This window comes from Schistocerca nitens, chromosome 3 (genome assembly GCF_023898315.1).
Source record: "Schistocerca nitens isolate TAMUIC-IGC-003100 chromosome 3, iqSchNite1.1, whole genome shotgun sequence".
In the NCBI taxonomy this organism is placed as follows: domain Eukaryota; kingdom Metazoa; phylum Arthropoda; class Insecta; order Orthoptera; family Acrididae; genus Schistocerca; species Schistocerca nitens.
Genome location: NC_064616.1, coordinates 980186287 through 980206088, shown reverse-complemented (window position 1 = coordinate 980206088; position 19802 = coordinate 980186287). Strand labels below are relative to the sequence as shown.

The following is a 19802-nucleotide window of genomic DNA, read 5'->3' as shown; positions in this document are numbered from 1 at the left end:
ACACACTCCTCGAATAATATACAGTTACATATTGCCAGTGCACTGTTGTTAAGACTTTCCATAAGTCTCATTAATAGTCTTCAGGCAAACCTCCACATACTGCTACAATAGTTTACTATTAAACATCGACGAGCAGTAAAAACCTAACCACAAAATTCAGAAAGTTAAGTATGGAGCAGACACTGTCATTGTTTAAACACATGGCCTAATCGTGTAACACTTATTTCATTGTTAAGTTGATGCATTGTTGTCGTTCTAACCAACACAGGCTCCGCGTCTGAAACTGCTGTGGGCTGACTGTCTCGTGACCAAAAATTGGGCCTTTATATATCCTCACAATAATAGGGGGGCGAAACCACACACTGTTCAAAGTTAAAATTACAGAAAGTACAATTAAAACTTAGTTCATTAAATTAACTGAATACATCAAAAAATTGGTTCTTTTTAACAGTTTCTTCTACTACGAGAGTTAGCCCGAATTATTTGTTTAAATGATGAAATTAACAAATATTGTTACGCAAACAATACTTTTGACAAAACTGTTAATTACTTTGGAATTAAATAAGGGCTGGATTTGCTAACACGTTTTCAAATAGAGCCAAATAGATCCTTTAAGAATACTATTAGTTGTTCCTCCAAACGTTTATAATTAGTACAGAATTTACATTTGTTTATATGATAACAATATAATTGTAGTAATGAAACAATTACTGATTTCATCTTATAGCAAAAGATACTAACTAGGAATAGTTGAAATAAATTAGAATATCAATTACAGACATAAAACTAAGCACAAAATTAGATCTGGTGTTATATTCTTTAAGACTAAGGGCCAACCTTTCTCTTTTATAAAAATGCTGATTATACTCACATATGTTAATGGTAATTAATTGAAATTGAGAAAAACGAATTTAAGGAGGCAGATGGCAAAACAAGAAGGGAAGTAAAATTATCCCAGTTTGCTTCGTCACAAGGTACTGCATGAATTGTTCCAACTTTTACTCCTTGACTGTTCAGATGTGCTGAACAGAGCACACTGGTGTCAAGACATTTAACCATCTAATATTTGTAAACACTACTTAATGGCCAATGCCTTCACAGCATCATTTAATCTCAATTACGTCAGTTTTTTCTCCACGAACATTTTTTCATAAAACATAAATCGCAGGATAATTATAAGTATGTTACGGCAAAACTGGGTGCGAATTAACATTGTGGACATAGGAAATTTGACAGTAGTGATAAAAAATGTTGTAAATGGTGAGAAAATGTTGATTCTGGGAACATGAAAGTGGGGTTATACTGTAGCAACATTACTAACAATAATTAAGATGCCTTAATGCACAGTATACATTCTATATATGAGTGAAACACCTTTTTCTTTGGAAGTTAATATGATACAGATATAAATCTATATAATTTATACACAACTAAATAACTAAACACCACTCATTTATTGACCTGTATATTATACACTGTTTTTACAAGTAAGAAATCTAAAAACAAAAAAATCCTAAAATGAGAGTCCTATAGGATATTTCTTGTTAACAGGATAACATTACAGATGCACAACAACAACAACAACAACAACATACCTCACTTTTTGTGTAATTCTTCTTTTCCAGCCCACTCTGTATTGACTCCCATGTCCTGCCGGTGACCATGCAAACACATAGGCCATACATGTCTCTAACACCAAGAACTTCACATTGTTCTTTTATGCCTTTCATGTCTACATTTAGAATTGCAAGCCATAGTTTTGCATACTCTAGGCAGAATTCAGGACTCAATGTCTGGAAATTAATGTGAACAACATAAAAACTCATCAGCAACAACACTAAGAGCATTAATGTGTAAAAGGTGAAATAAACAAAACCCACTGACACTTAAAAGTGAAGGAAGCTGTAGATGTGCATCAGAGGAACTGAAAAATTATTTGTCATTAACATTTCAAGGCTCAGATACAATTAATACTCTGATCATGAAAATCCTTTCAAAGCACTGCACCTGCATATTGGCAACAAGTGCTAATTTTCAAACCAAAATACAAGAGCAATGTGTTAACATTTGGATACCAGCTCCCTGCCACATGCTATCATTAGTGTACAGTTTCCAGAACTGCAGTAGTGAACCTAGAAGAACCGTGGTGACTTACTGCGCCATTGCATGCTTTCCAGCTTTTGTTTTCCTTAGAATTTTTCTCACAAATGTATCACTTTTGTTGAAGAAACAGATAAATTGGTAGGAAATACTGATCTCCCACATGCTCTTGAAGGCTGCAACAAATGCTTTTCATGGTATGTTTGCAGGTTTATAACCAAGTGAGGACTGCATTTTATACACAGTACTTTGATAAAACTCACCCAGTCAAATTCTTCAGGTGCTCTAAGCAGTGGTCTTCTATTGATCAATAAATGCTTCAGTTTTCAAGACACGCAACTACTAATTATTCACACTTTCAACCACCCCACATACCCACATCAAATGTATGGTATGTTGATACAAGAAGAAAGTGTTTTTCTGATTCTGTATCACACATAAAAATACCTCAAACAAAAAACAGTTGCATTTTCAAAACACACAGCTTGTGCAAGTAGCATGGTCACAACAGCATTATATGTAATTGGAACAGGGTATCCAAGAAGAGATTCCCCAGTTTTAAAATTAATCAACATTAAAACAAAGATTGATAGAAGACTGCAACAGGCAGTATGTTTATTGTGAAAAGTGTAAGAATTTAATACTGAAGTTTCAAAATAGTAGCTTCAAAAGCTGTTTACTGATGCCACTGTAATCCCAATATGAAATGGTTTTGAATAGTACTCTAAAGCCCAGAGCAATCAGTTCCATCATTTAAACATGAAAGGAGGCAGGCCCGAATGTATGGGAGTGGGAGGGGGAGGGGGTGGGGGTTGGGGGGGGGGGGGGAGGGTGGCAAACCAGTGTATCTTCCATGGGCAGCAGTTTCAGGGGTGCCAGATTCATATTCTTGAAGATAAAACCTTGTTTCTCAAAGCGCCTAGCATCTAGTGCACATTGGTCTAGTGATTATTCGTATGATTTTGAAACACTCCCCTGTTGATTTTTGAACACATTCTAAGTTCATTTCTGAAGAAACCATAGGTTGATTTTAGAATGCGTTCATAGTTTACGTGATGTCTCTGCTAGGGGAATCCCCATCGCATTAAAAAAAACTTTCCCGCAGACAAAAGGGGATGGGGTGAGTGCCAATCGCTGTTTACATGGATGCTTGGGTGTGCGAATGATTAATAATTATTAACAAAATCCATGGATTCAGACTACGAGAGAGGAAATAAATGACTAAGATGAATAACAGGTAAGGAAGATTACGTATTTTTTGCCAGATCGCTAAATTCCTAAGGGCCAGTTGTACAGTCCGCGGTTAGAAGCCCCTGGAGTTCTATTCGCTGAACAGCGCAGAAAACACGTGATAATGCCTAACTGGTGAGTACATGCGGGATAATTAAACTCTTGATTCTGGCAGGGTTAGTGAAGTTAAACAGAGAATAAGTTTTGACAATAGCAGGGATAGTTACAGAATTGGTGATGACAAGATTGATTTTAGAACAAGGAAGGAGAAGGAACAGGGAGGGACATCATAATAATTACATGGAAGAATGTGGCAATTCCAAATTTATATATAAAATTTCATACTACTACTTTTCAGTCTCGTGCTTGAGAAACTGGAGCATATGAATGAAGTATGAAACTATTTCCTAACTTTTTGCTTGCAGTAGGTCTAATGGGCATTTGATACTGGTACATCATGAATTTTATTGTGTCATGTTGTTTATATAAATGAGGTACATAAAAACTACCGCTTCTGCCAAAACTGTCTCGCTTATTTGGCGTGTGTTAAAATTGCTGCAATATTAGAAAGGCCTATTTTGTTTTATCTACCAGACAGTAACAAAATAGATTTAATCAAATTGAGAAACCACACCAGTCTTTAGCACTATATGTTTTAACAGCTTTTTCATGTAGTAAAACGTTTTAGAAACTTTGGTGAGGTAATATATTTTTTTGCAGAAAGGAAAGCACGCCATATAAAGCTGTAGCAAGATTATAGAGAAAAATAATGCTACTTCCTAAGGACTGAAGAAATGTACGCCGTACTGTCTTGCTTGTCCGTTTTCTTTACTGGTTTTATGTTTCCTATATTTAGTTTTATGTTGCACAAAAGACGAAGTTATTAGCTAATAGGCAATGAACAGTGTAAACTTTTTGAAGAGTTATTATTCTCCCAGTCACAAATAATCCCACCCAGTATTAACTGTGAGTTTTTAAGGGGGTAGGATGGCAAACAGGATGACTTGGAGCAGAAGAGGCAACACAGGACATTTTAATTTTCACTGTCCTGAATACAGGTTTGAAGACTTCCATTACAAAATCCGCACATTTGAACTCCACAGAGAAAAATACATTGCACTTTGGCATACTTACAACCAAATAACATTTCTTACATTTCCTCGAACATATATGTTTTATACTCGTATACACCTGAAACACTCGAGGGGGGAGGGGGTGCCACTATGAAGTTTTTGCCCCAGTTCAGAAATAAGAAATATTGTAGACCTGGGGTGAAAGGAGGTTAGTGCACTAAAGAGACTGAAATCATTCCACTGAACAACATGTGTTTCTGGTAATGCAATACCACAGGTTAACATTCATTATTATGGCAGCAAGGGATAGTTTCCGAACATGATTTGTGTGAAATTAAACCACTGCATTTGACCAGAGTAATGGTTTGGGCAGTGGTGTGCAGCAGAAGCACTAGCAGCCCTTTCTTTATACAAGAATCAATAACTAGTTAATGCCACATTGTAATTTTGGAACAGTTTGTCACCACAAAGCACTTGTTGGAGGATGGACCAGGCACTGAGTGGTTCATGCAAGATGGGGCCCGATCACATCGCATGGAATGCATGTTTTGCTTTCTTGATAAATACTGTGGGGACAGTCACTGCATTGGATTTTCCTACATTTGCTGGCACAGGCATGACTGGTCTTCATGTTCATCCAATCCAACTCCTTGTGACAATTTTTTGTGAGGCACATTGAATGACACACACTGCTGGAACAGTTCTGTCCTGCTGGACGAGCTTGAAATGTCCATCTGTGTAGTGAAGGAACCCGTTTCTGTTGAGGCACTACCAGATGTGATGGCAAATTTCACTGTTCATACACTCAACCTATCTACTGTGAGTGTTGGACATTTTGAAGACTGGTGTGACTGTAAAGACTGCTTACAGTGGGCAAGTTTGTTCATGCTTACTGATACAAGTTGTATAGCATACAGTACCATCTGTTAGCAGCTTTTACAACTACCACTTCGAAACTCCTGTATAAATTTCTTTCAGATTTTACAAAATCATTTGTTGCATTCTTGTATTGATCTTTGTTTTAATGTCGTTTAATTTTAAGATCAGAGAGTCCTCTGTCGGACTCAGAGCACCACATGAAACCAACCAGTTGCATTATGATATTCTCATTCAAGCAGTTCCTTAGATAGTGTAATGTGGCTGAGCACACACTTCCATTTGCCCCATCAGAGAAAAATCTCTGGCAGTACTGGGAACTGAACCGTAGATTTTAGCATGGAAGTCATGATAAACTGAACATGCAACTACAGAGGGTGTCAATTTTCTAATACAGTAAAACTTGCTCAAATCGGCACATGTACAATTTGGAAATCTGCCCAAAACATACAAGTATTTCAGTCCCAACACATTCAGTGCACTTTTATATGCCGATTTCTTTGTATAAAGCGGAACGTGCCTAATGCGGAAATCAAATCTTAGAACATACTTAATAATTAATTACTTACGTATTAATGACTCTACAAGGACGTTACTTTTAACACCTCTGTTAAGAGGTGCAAGACCAAGGAAAGAAGTCCAGCGCTGTGTGGAGCTGCTGGTGTGAACCTAAACACATGCAGCTCTGGGCAACAACGAATAAGTTATGCTCAGTGTTGGTACAGTACATCAAAGGAAACGGTTCGTTTGCCAGTGCTCAGTTTGTTGGCTGTCTCGTTTTGCTTATTATTGACACATGCTGGTGCATACAGGAACACTGTTGCGCATCTACCAACACACTGCTGCAATGTGCACAGTGAAAGAGGTGATTATTGTTCCGTTAACCAATGGTTTTACACAGTAAGGTCATTATTTTCTGCCAGTTTCAATTGACTGGTAGCACTTTAAGAGATACAGTAACATGGTGTCAAGCAAATCGTATGTGTCGTTAACACTTACCAAAAAGATTAATGTAACTGAGGTGAGTGAGAAAGACAAACCCTTTGTGCGTGAAATTATGTTACATTTCAATGCGGTAAAACACAAATTTTGAGGCTTTAAGAACCAGGGGTAAGATTTGGGATGAATGGATGAAAGGGGTTGGTTGGCTGGTTTGTGGGATTAAAGGGACCAGACTGCTACGGTCATCGGTCCCTTGTTCCGAAAAGAAAAAAAAAGAAAAACGAACAACAGGAATGACGGCAGACGACACAGGACTAGAAATACTCCAACAAAGAACAGACAAAACAAATTAAAATCACACCGAGTGTGACGGTGGTTGGCCGACCATAGAGAAAAAAGGGAAAAGCCAACCACCGAGAAACACATTAAAAAAGCAGACTAAAATCGTAGGCCATAAGCCAGAATCAACACAAAAACACACACATTTACATTAAGCGATAAAATCCCCCTGCCCGAATAAAACGCAAAACTAAGTCCGCTATGGCAGAGTCGTCAGTTAAAAGCGCAGGGAGCGTATCAGGCAGCGCAAAAGTCTGCCTGAGCATAGTTAAAAGGGTGCACTCCAACAGAATATGGACCACTGTCAAGGACGCCCCACAACGACAAAGAGGTGGATCCTCACGACACAGTAAATAACTGTGCGTCAGTCGGGTGTGGCCAATGCGGAGCCGACAAAGGACGACTGAGTCCCTGCGGGTGGCTCGCATGGATGACCGCCAAACAGTCGTCGTCTCCTTGGTACGACGGAGTTTGTTTGGCACGGGCAGGTTGCGCCATTCAGTGTCCCATAAATCGAAAACTTTGCGGCGTAATAGTGCCCGCAAATCAGTCGCCGGGAGGCCAATCTCCAGAGGTGGTTGACTAGTGGCCTCTTTCGCCAGGCGGTCAACATTCTCATTGCCGGGTATCCCAACATAGCCGGGGGTCCACACAAAGACCACAGAGCGGCCGCTACGTGCAAGAGTATGAAGGGACTCATGGAGAGCCATCACCAGACGAGAATGAGGGAAACACTGGTCGAGAGCTCGTAAACCGCTCAGGGAATCGCTACAGATAACGAAGGACTCACCTGAGCAGGAGCGGATATACTCTAGGGCACGAAAGATGGCGACCAGCTCAGCAGTGTAAACGCTGCAGCCATCCAGCAAGGAACGTTGTTCGGAATGGTCCCCTAGAGTTAGCGCATAACCGACACGACCAGCAACAATCGAACCGTCAGTGTATACAACGCCAGAGCCCTGATACGTGGCCAGGATGGAATAAAAGTGGCGGCGGAAGGCCTCTGGAGGGACTGAGTCCTTCGAGCCCTGTGCCAAGTCGAGCCGAAGGCAAGGGCGAGGAACACACCATGGGGGTGTCTGCAAAGTGGCCCGGAAAGGAGGTGGAACAGTGAAAACCCTAAGCCCAGAGAGAAGCTCTTTGACGCGGACTGCGATCGTACAACCTGACTGGGGCCGACGTTCTGGCAGATGGACGACCGATTGTGGGAACAGGAGACGATAGTTTGGATGCCCGGGCAAGCTGAAAACATGGGCAGCATAAGCAGCCAGTAAATACTGGCGCCTCAATCGCAGTCGAGGGACACCTGCCTCCACAAGTATGCTGTCCACAGGGCTGGTGCTGAAGGCACCAGTGGCAAGTCTGATCCTGCTGTGTAGTATTGGGTCCAGCACCCGCAACGCAGATGGGGATGCTGAGCCATAAGCCAGGCTCCCATAATCCAGACGCGACTGGATCAACGCCTGGTAGAGCCGTAGGAGAGTAGATCGGTCAGCGCCCCACCTGGTATGGCTAAGGCATCGCAGAGCATTTAGATGCCGCCAACACATCTGTTTAAGCTGCCGAATATGAGGCAGCCAAGTCAACCGGGCATCAAAAACTACACCCAAAAAACCTATGCGTCTCAACCATAGCAAGAAGTTCGCCATCAAGATAAAGCCGCGGCTCCGGGTGGACAGTGCGTCGCCGGCAGAAATGCATAATGCGGGTCTTGGCAGCCGAAAACTGAAACCCATGCGCTACAGCCCAAGACTGGGCCTTACGGATAGCACCCTGTAGCTGACGTTCAGCAGCTGCAATGCCAGTAGAGCTGTAGTAAAGGCTCAATAGCAGCAGTGGAGGAAAACAAGTCCCAGTCAGCCTTATTCATGGCCCACCTGCAAGGCCGCCCAGAAGACTGACACTGTGGCAGTGACAGAAAGATCGGAAAGTGGTCACTACCACACAGGTCGTCATGCACACTCCAGTCAACAGATGGTAAGAGGCTAGGGCTGCAAATCGAAAAGTCGATGGCGGAGTATGTGCCATGCGCCACGCTGAAGTGTGTGAAGGAGCCATCATTTAAAAGCGAAAGATCGAGCTGTGCCAATAAATGCTCAATGGTGACGCCTCGACCTGTTTCCACCGACCCACCCCACAGAGGGTTACGGGTGTTGAAGTCGCCCAGTAACAGGAAAGGGGGCGGCAATTGGGCTATCAGCGCAGCCAGGACATGCTGCGCAACATCATCATCCAGTGGAAGGTAAAGACTGCAGACGGTAACAGCCTGTGGCGTCCACACCCGAACAGCGACAGCTTCTAAATGTGTTTGTAGAGGGACAGACTCGCTGTGAAGAGAGTTAAGGACATATATGCAGACGCCACCAGACACCCTTTCATAAGCTGCCTGGTTCTTATAAAAACCCCGATAGCCACGGAGGGCGGGGGTTCGCATTGCTGGAAACCAAGTTTCCTGAATAGCAATGCAGAAGAAAGGGTGAAGGCTGATAAGTTGTCGGAGCTCAGCTAGATGGTGGAAAAAACTGCCGCAGTTCCACTGGAGTATGAAATTGTCCATGGCTGAGAAGACGTGAAGGGACTAGGAAGGCAATTTACGCCGCTTGTTCACTCGCTGCCACCGATTCAGAACCTGCACGAGTCTGAGGGACCGGCGAGATCCAGGTCTTCAGCAGACGCCAGAATCTCGACCTCGTCCTCAGACGCAGAGCTTGTAGGAAGCGGTGGGATGGGTGCCACCGCAATGTCGTTGGTCTTGGCGACTTTCTTCTTTTTCGGCTTCTCCCGCTGTGCCTTCTTGTGGTTCAGGCTTCATGGGCTTCACTGGGTCAGTCTCAGGGACGGACGACAACCGCGAGGCCCTATGACCAGGGACTGGTGGTTGTTTCAGCCACTTGCGGGTCTCAGCGTTTCCACTGGTCGGAACTTGTGAAGGGTGAGAGAAGCCGAAGAAGTCATACGCTTCTCCGGCTGGGAAGGGGGAACTGATGTCCCCGATGGTTTGGGGGGTGTTGCTCCTGAAGTAGATGGAGCAGGACCAACAGGGAGTGAAGTGCCCCCCACAACCAAGGGGGCCAGTGAAGCCTGACATAGCTGAGAGGCAACTGTTCGTGACGACACGGAAGTGGATCGTACCGGTGTTGCAGCAGCGGCATAACTTGTTGGCATTGGCACAGGATGTAACCGCTCATATTTCCGCCTAGCCTCAGGGTAGGTCAGGCGGTCCAGGGTCTTATATTCCATTATCTTCCTTTCTTTCTGGAATATCCTACAGTCCGGTGAGCAGGGGGAATGGTGTTCTCCGCGGTTAACACAGATAGGAGGCAGGGCACATGGAGTATTGGGATGCGAAGGACGTCCACAATCTCTACACGTGATGCTGGAAGTACAGCGAGATGACATGTGGCTGAACTTCCAGCATTTAAAACACCGCATCGGAAGAGGGATATATGGTTTCACATCACATCGGTAAACCATCACCTTGACCTTTTCGGGTAAGACATCACCCTCGAAGGCCAAGATGAAGGCACCGGTGGCCACCTGATTATCCCTCGGACCCCGATGGACGCGCCGGACGAAGTGAACACCTCGTCGTTCTAGGATGGCGCGTAGTTCATCGTCTGACTGTAGAAGAAGATCCCTGTGGAAGATAATACCCTGGACCATGTTTAAACTTTTATGGGGAGTGATGGTGACGGAAACATCCCCCAACTTGTTGCAAGTGAGCAACCTCCGTGACTGGGCAGAGGATGCTGTTTTGATGAGAACTGACCCAGAGTGCTTTTTTGGACAAGCCCTCCACCTCCCCGAACTTGTCCTCTAAATGCTCCACAAAAAACTGAGGCTTGGTTGGCATAAAAGATTCACCATCAACCCGCGTACAGACAAGGTACCGGGGTGAATAATCTCCACTGCTGTCTTTAGCCATGCGTTCCTCCCATGGAGTGGCCAGGGAGGGAAATGATCTCGGATCGTATTTCTTCCCATTGAGGTTAGACCTCGATCGCTTAGAGACTGCTGGTGGAGGCCCACCAGCGAGAGATGATGTACCACGCTTCATTGCGGGTCATCCGCCCTGATGCCACCCACTCCGACCAGGGGCTCTCCCCATGGGCGCAACCCAGCCGCAGCAAAGACCACCTGGCAGGATGGCCTTTGCCGGGAGTCCCGATGCCCCAAAGGGATAGGCATCTACTCCTCGGCATACGTGGGGAGGTAGCAGCTCAGGCATCAGCAGTGCGATCCCTGTGTAGTCAGGGGGCTACCACCAAGAGGGTACATGACAACCCCACCACAACGGACTGGCTACCGTGCTGGATGTCTGGTGTCGAAAGATCCGTGTACATCACGAGGGCAAAGGTGGAAGTGCACAATGGAGGGAATGTATGCTACCCGGAACACACTGCAGCCAATGTGGCCGGAAGCTCGATGGAAGTCCAACTCCATGATAATATCGGGTGTGCCAGATCTTAGGGCAAGATGGATATATAATACACCATGTAAGGCGTCCTTCCCCAAATGGTACGCACTAACAGAAAATTTTGAAAGGTAGTGGTCAAACCCCTTAGGGGACCATCACATTAAGGCCGAAACGTTTGAGACTCCTTTTAGTCGCCTCTTACGACAGGCAGGAATACCGCAGGCCTATTCTTACCCCCGAACCCGTAGGGGGGGAATGGATGAAAGAACAGCAGATGAAAAGGAAGGCAAAGAAGACCGGAAATGAAGTAATTAACGAAATAGTGAAGGAATGGTTCGTAAGTGTGCGGACAAAGAACTCTCATTTATTTGGACTCATGTTGCAGAGTGAGGCTCTGAAAGTCGCCAAAGAGCTTGGAATTACGAAGTTTAAGACAGCCATAGGATGACTGGACAGTTTCAAAGCTAGGCACAACATCATGTGGAATGAAGTGTGGGTGGAAGCTAAGGATATGCAGGAAAGTGTAGCAATAGAATGGAACACAATACTGTTCAACTTAATTGTGAATTATGACCTGAAAGATGTGTTCACTGCAGATGAAATGGGGGCTGTTTTATGGCATGCTGCCTTCAAAGTTGCTAGCAATTCAAGGTGAAAAGTGCACCAGCGGCAAAATATCCAAGGACAGGATCACTGTACTGCTGTGTGGAAACATGTTAGGTGAAATGGAGAAGCCACTGATGATTGCGAAGGTGGCAAAACCACGTTGTTTCAAAAACATGGATGTCAGTAAGCTTCCAGTCACATGGAAAAGCAATAAAAAGGCATGGATGGATGATGAATAGTCTTATGGAAGAATGGCTGGGCCCTTTCAATGACAAAATGAAAAAAGGAAATCACCAAGGTCTCCTTTTCCTAGATAATGCAACCTGTCACCCGAAAGTAATGTTATCAAACTTGAAATTGGCTTGGTTCCCTCCAGGTTCAACCAACCTCCCACAACTCGTGGACCAGGGGTTATTTACACATTCAAGTGTCATTATAGGCAATTACTGATGCACTCTCTCATTCTCAGTATTGAAGAAGCCGAAGGTGTGTGCGCTCTTGAACGGTCAGTTTCTGTCCTGGGTGCAGTAAATTGGATTGGCTTGACAGTAAAGAAAATAAAACGCAAAAATGTCACCAAGTGCTTCAACAAAGCAGGGTTTGGGGGCCAAGAACAAGATGCTTCTGTGGCCATTGAAGTTCAAGAAAATGCAGCAGCAATTGCTGAATTAACGAAAACGTGAAACATTTTGTTTACTGCATATGATTACATTCAAAATGATGACATTCTGTCAACTCACTCCACTTTTTCTTTTCAGCAACAGATTTAATAGAAATTTGCAACACAGATGATGAAAAAACAGGAAGAAGAAGAGGAGCAAAATGATGTCTTTAGAAAAATTAATATGCCTGAAGAAGCCGTTGCATGCACCAAAGATGTTATGCAAGTTGCAGCTCACACAAATTCTCCCAACTTGTTGGAACTATTATTATATGGTGCAAAAAACTGCCTAGAAAATATATATATATATATATATATATATATATATATATATATATATATATATATATATATATATATATATATATATATATATATATGTCGAACAGGAAATTGAAACAAGTTTCCCTCCTTGATATTTGGCATAAAAAGCGAAATGTAAAGCACATAAGCATGGGAATAATATGTATGTACATACAATAATAAGCTAATTTAAAGTTTGAGTAAGAATATAGAAATTCCGCATTATTCATCAATTAGTGTAACCAGTATTCTATCGTCCAATATACAGTAAATGAGCATCTACTGTGCTAGAGTAAAGGTACATGAACACAGTATACGCACAATTAAAAATTTTTAGTTTACTTTTGTGCATGATACTTGACAAATTTTACGTAGCCCAGTGAGTTTTGTGTGGTCTGGAAACTTGTCCTATGTGGAAAACTATTTTAGTCCCAGGCGATTCCGTTTTGAGGAAGTTTTACTGTATATACATTGTGAAATGAGCTGCCCCACATGTGTGTGAAGTTTCTTTTGCTTTTAAAATTGTTCTGGAAAAGGCAGCTGTGTTTGGGAGGGGGGGGGGCAGAGGGAGGGAGAGGGAGAGGGAGGGGGAGGGAGGGAGGGAGGGAGAGAGAGAGAGAGAGAGAGAGAGAGAGAGAGAGTTAGGCAACCTTATGACATACAGCTCCAAGAAGCCAAGAAGGAACTATAGTAATAAGAAATCAGCTGAGAGGACACAGGAATGGACAGTATGACAACTGTGACAAGTAATATAAAAGTTATATGTAGCTAAAAGTCAACTAGTGGAAATAGTGTGTGATCCTGCTTTTGCGGTATCCATGCAGTGAAACCTGTCTATAATGTTTCTTCATATAATAAACAAAATGTATTTGCAATTGCGAATATGGACAAACTTAAACTTTATAATGCAATGATGACAATGAAAATTTCTGCTGGATTGGGATTTTAATCCGGATTTCCTGCTTATCACAAGCGGTCGCCTCACCATTCGGCTATCTGAGCACGACTCATGGACAGACCAGAACTTTTTTATGTCATCTGGCACAAATTTTCATTGTCATCATTTCATTACACAGCTGATGGTTGTCTATATTCATAACTCTGAATACATTTTGTGTATTTCATAACAACTGTAGTTGCTGCAGTGCCTAGCACGTCCAAATGAACACAGCATAATAATTTGGAATATCAGGCACTGCAGTATCCTCTCCATATAATGTATTCCTCATGTTATGGCCACTCCATCCTGCCCTGACCAGAAGCCTATATACAAAATGCTAAATTTTCCTTTCTACTATGCATTGCCTAAGCACGGTATCCTCCGTGTAATCCTAATATTTTGCCATTTCTGGAACACTAATCCATTACTTCCCTCTTTATAACATTTAAGCCACAAGATGTAGACATTTCACTGTCCATTCTGTGGTTTGCACAGGCTCTGAAAAGCTGGGCCCGGCGTCATGACATTAGCATCAGCACCCAAGTCACACGAGATGGGACGTGCATCGTGCTAGCAGTCTGCCTCACTGGTGGCATTTTGTTTTTAGTGTAAACAAATGGTGAACATCTGCAGCAAAAAATGGTGGATATAGTGCAGTGCAGTAAATTGGAGGAGAGTGTAGGTCAGCAGTAGAACGTATTTTGAAGAGCTGGCTGAGACACAGAAGACGGTTTCTATTCAAGAAAAAGTTTTGATTATTAAACAAATAGAGAACAATCCTCATGAGTCAGATGAATGAAAAAAAAATGAACTGGCCCCCTCAACCCTCAACACTGAAAAAAACTATTAGTCCATAATTGAAATTGCTGAGAAGTGTGGAAATTCAAACCATATGTGGACGTAATTGTAGACCTACGAAGAAACAGAGCAAGTTTTAGTAACTTGGTATCAACAAGCACATGCTGCAAATATCCCCATAAAATCATGAACGGAACTATTTTGAAGAGAAAGATGCTACAAACAGCACTACAGTTATGGGTTGAAAGTTTCAAGGCCTCCCATGGCTGCACTGATAAATTTCTATAGCAGCATGGTGTTGTGTATGAAGCAGAATATGGGGAGAGTGAAAGTGTAGACCAGATAACTACAGGTCAATTAATGCACACTGATACCAAAATGGAAATTGCTGTAAGAGAAGTGCTGCTGTTTGTTGACAGATGTGTGGCACATCCCCCAGATATTTCATTTCTAAGATATGTAAAAGTCTTTTTCCTGCCACCCAACTGCACCAGCTGTCTGCAACCTCTGGACCTGGGCATGATGTGTGTCATTAAGCTCGAATATAGAACAGCTCTGTTAAGAAATGCAGGAGTTCCACGAATTAATAGGCAATAATTCTGTACGAGTGTACAGATCATTTGACATTCAAAACTGTTACGTGGCAAGTAACATGCCATTCATAATAGGAACAGAGAAAGCTGTCACTTTTGAGAACTTTGTGACTGTAGATGATAATGTGGCAATCAGAGTATGCAGAGTTAAGGAACTGACTAATGAGAAAACATGAAAAACAAAAGTGAAAATGAAAGTGGAAGAGACCCTGTGTCGTCGCATGCTAAGGCAGGAGAAGGGTTTGAAACATTCAAAAGGTTTATAGTGGCCTATGAACTTTAACACAACAACAACAACAACAACAACAACAAAAACTCTCATTTGGAGCTAGAAATGTTTCTGATACAATCCGTAAGAAATATGAAGCCATGCTTGCTTGACTGCTTCAAAAGTTGTATCAATTCATAGAAAGTAAAGTTCTATGTACTGACTTGGCAGAAAATCCTAAGAAATTTTGGTCTTATGTCAAAGCGGTAGGTGGGTCAAAACAAAATGTACAGACACTCTGTGACCAAAATGGTACTGAAACAGAGGATGACAGAGTAAAAGCCGAAATACTAAATGTCTTTTTCCAAAGATGTTTCATAGAGGAAGACTGCACTGTAGTTCCTTCTCAAGATTGTCGCACAGATGACAAAATGGTAGATACTGAAATAGACAACAGAGGGATAGAGAAACAATTAAAATCACTCAAAAGAGGAAAGGCTGCTGGACCTGATGGGATACCAGTTCGATTTTACACAGAGTAAGCGAAGGAAATTGCCGCCCTTCTTGCAGCGGTGTACCGTAGGTCTCTGGAAGAGCTTAGCGCTCCAAAGGATTGGAAAAGGGCACAGGTCATCCCCGTTTTCAAGAAGGGACGTCGAACAGATGTGCAGAACTATAGACCTATATCTCTAACGTTGATCAGTTGAAAAATTTTGGAACACGTATTATGTTCAAGTTTAATGACGTTCCTGGAGACTAGAAATCTACTCTGTAGGAATCAGCATGGGTTTCGAAAAAGACGGTCGTGTGAAACCCAGCTCGCACTATTCGTCCATAAGACTCAGAGGGCCATAGACACGGGTTCACAGGTAGATGCCGTGTTTCTTGACTTCCGCAAGGTGTTCGTACAGTTCCCCACAGTCGTTTAACGAGCAAAAGTAAGAGAATATGGACTATCAGACCAATTGTGTGATTGGATTGAAGACTTCCTAGATAACAGAATGCAGCAGGTCATTCTCAATGGAGAGAAGTCTTCCGAAGTAATAGTGATTTCAGGTGTGCCGCAGGGGAGTGTCATAGGACCGTTGATATTCACAATATACATAAATGACCTTGTGGATGACATCGGAAGTTCACTGAGGCTTTTTGCAGATGATGCTGTGGTGTATCGAGAGGTTGTAACAATGGAAAATTGTACTGAAATGCAGGAGGATCTGCAGCAAATTGATACACGGTGCAGGGAATGGCAATTGAATCTCAATGTAGACAAGTGTAATGTGCTGCGAATACATAGAAAGATAGATCCCTTATCATTTAGCTACAAAATAGCAGGTCAGCAACTGGAAGCAGTTAATTCCATAAATTATCTGGGAGTACGCATTAGGAGTGATTTAAAATGGAATTATCATATAAAGTTGATCATCGGTAAAGCAGATGCCAGACAGATTCATTGGAAAAATTCTAAGAAAATGCAATCCAAAAACAAATGAAGTAGGTTATAGTACGCTTGTTCGCCGACTGCTTGAATACTGCTCGGCAGTGTGGGATCAGTACCAGATAGGGTTGATGGAAGAGATAGAGAAGTTCCAACGGAGAGCAGCGCGCTTCGTTACAGGATCATTTAGTAGTCGCTAAAGCGTTACGGAGATGATAGATAAACTCCAGTGGAAGACTGTGCAGGAGAGACACTCAGTAGCTCGGTACGGGCTTTTGTTAAAGTTTCGAGAACATACCTTCACCGAAGAGTCAAGCAATATATTGCTCCCTGCTACATATACCTCGCGAAGAGACCATGAGGATAAAATCAGAGAGATTAGAGCCCACACAGAAGCATACCGACAAGCTTTCTTTCCACGAACAATACGCGACTGGAATAGAAGGGAGAACCGATAGCGATACTCAAGGTACCCTCCTCCACACACCGTCAGGTGGCTTGCGGAGTATGGATGTAGATGTAGATTTCTGTGGAAGTTTGAATGAAGTTGTATGTTACAATTTAATTATTAAATTAGTTCTGTTTATGTAATTCTTTTTTAATCTGTACCATTTACTGCCTTTTTCTGCAATACACCTTCAGTAAAATTTGTCTCAAGATTTATAATTATCAATTTGAAGTCTTCCTCTTTGTAGTGTTTTCCTCTATACAGCGTTCAGAATTTGTGGTCCCTTAAAGATATTATACAGAGGTTTAACTGTGAAAACATTGAGAAGATTAGTCTGAATCTATATCCTATCATACAAGAAACGAAAGAGTGAACTACACTTGACGTATCAGCATCAACAGTAACTGGGTTAGGTGGCATGGGGGGCACTGTAGAGTTTCATGTAAGTGACAGCAAAAGATTCAGTTTTAAATGTCCAGATGGTTATTTTATTGCTATGACCTTTGAGAAAAATGAGTTACGTTTCTAAAGTGACAACAGGTGGGACTTGGGGCAGTAGAAAGGGGGCAGGGTGAGAGCAGAAGTTTGTAAGGGTTTTGGGCCTATTTGGCTGAAATGGGACAGAAAGCTACACAAAGGCTAACAACTAACAGAAATATCATCAAGGCTATATCTTTCCAGTTGCAGCAAGTGTGGGAACAAAGGTAAGAATGAAAATCTGGGATAGGAAAAATGTACCCTCTACTGGTGTGAAATGCTATTGGTGTGGATGTTTAGGTCACATGCAATGTGAATGTCACCAACCATAGTGTCGGAAATGTGGAACTGCAGGACTAAACTGCATAATGGCAAAAGCCAAAGTAGAAATAATCACCCATTAAACAGCAATGGGAACTCCAAACCTGCTGAACAGTTTTGATGCTACAAAACTGTATGCAGAGCCAGAGAGTTGCTTCACTGGCATAGTAGATAGGAGAAAACTTAAGTTTTTATTAGACACACAACCTCGTGTGCATGAGTGTGGTCCTCATGTGGAATATGCAATTAAACACTCCTTGTTGTAGGTTATGTGGACTGGTGGGAAATGATGTGTGATCATTAGTTTTAGTGATGTGAAGTTTACAGTTTGGGGCTTAATGATTCTGTGAGAGTACCGAAGTTTCCCCCCTCCAAAAACAAATCCTGACCTAATCATCCTATCTGCAGACAAAGGTTCCAACACTCTTGTCATGAATAACAGTGCCTACCTGGCACACAGCCTCCGCCAATTGTCTGACTCCTCCACTTATGAACTTTGCCAGACTGAGCCCATCTGAAGTCCAACACAAATTCTAATCCCTACTTAAAGCCTCATGCCCTTCCCAGAATATCTCCCCTGAATCAAGTTCCCTCATCCTCCCTATGACACCCTGCACACCCACCTTCTACATGCTCCAGTTTCCACCCTCTCTGTCCCAACATCTCCTTCCCATTTGTGTGTTCCACCCTGTTTATTTGCAGCACTCTGCAAATACATACCCTGCTTTTCCCCATTCCTCTTCTACGTTCCTTTTTTCCCACCTCGTTGCCCCACAACCTCCTGACTCTGTACCCGTTTTCAGTCTAGTCCCAGCACACTCCACCAGACAGTGTCCATCTCTCCCCACCCATACACTTAATTAACACTTCAAACGATAGGTCTCTGCAGCCAACAATCCTTGCATGTGGAAATGTTAATACCATGACAATGGCAACTATGACTGTAATGTGCATGAGACCATCAGCACTGGATGTTGGTGCAGTGGCAGATCACGGCTTGGTCTGAGGGTAACCGATACTTTCTTTATCACGCCAATTGGAGGGCGCGAATCCGTTAGCTTCCAGTGGAACAGCTCCTTGACTGTTTTAGTGCGGGAAGAGATACGGTAGCAGCAGCTCCATTGTGCTCTGGGGAACTGACATCCATGGGTCCAGTGGAGCTCATGCAAGGCACCAGTCTGCCAAGCAGTATCGTACACCCTTTCATGAAAATGTTTCCCGACAGCACTGGCATTTTCAACATGATAATGCACCACGTCACAACACTAGGAGAGTGATGGAGTGGTTCCAGGAATCCAGCGGCGAGTTCTAATTTATGGACTAGCCCTGCAAATCACCTGATCTGAACCCAATCAAACAAATCTGGGATGCGACTGAATGTGCTGTTACAGCTCACTGCCCCCCTCCCTGGAATTTACGGGAATTAAATGACTTGTGTATGCACATGTAGTGCCAACTCCCTCCAGCAAGCTATAAAGGCCTCACTGCTTCCATGCCATGATGTGTCACCCCTGTTATCCGTGCCAAAGGTGAACATACCAGCTATTAGGGAGGTGGTCATAATGTTCTGACTGATCAGTGTATTATCATAAGCATGAAGAAACACAGCTGTAAGAATTAAGTTCATATTACTAATCATAATAATGGGCAAGGAAAAGAAGTATAGCTAGCAAGGTGTTAGTAGAAACTATCCCAACATTTCCTTGAACGAGTTTGGTAAACAATGAAAAACTAATATCGAGTTTGCTGGTTCAGTTGAATTATACACAACTTACGCATTCTCACTGGGACTACAAGGCAATTACCAGAAGAAAAGGCTTCAACTTGGGTTTGGAAACATGTTACCTGTCACTATAATGTGAATGTAAATAGGTGGGTGGTAGGGTGATGCATAGTGACAAGCAGACAGTGTAATATGTGGCACTCCGGTCATTATCATCACTCTACTGCGATTGTCTGTAGAGTGCTGTTCGGGATGTGCTTAGAATATTTAGCTTTGCTTTTGATGATGACTGATGTCTGGTATGGGTACTTT

The 19802-nt window shown here is 42.7% G+C and overlaps 1 protein-coding gene across 1 annotated transcript in view; it reads right to left on the bottom strand.

Moving 5' to 3' along the window:
- LOC126249044 (aarF domain-containing kinase 1) overlaps positions 1–19802 on the bottom strand; it is a 123883-nt gene that overhangs the window by 24842 nt on the left and 79239 nt on the right. The window contains exon 6 of the mRNA XM_049950671.1: positions 1596–1793. Within this exon, the coding sequence (XP_049806628.1) occupies positions 1596–1793 (198 nt within the window). The remainder of the gene's footprint in view (positions 1–1595; positions 1794–19802) is intronic.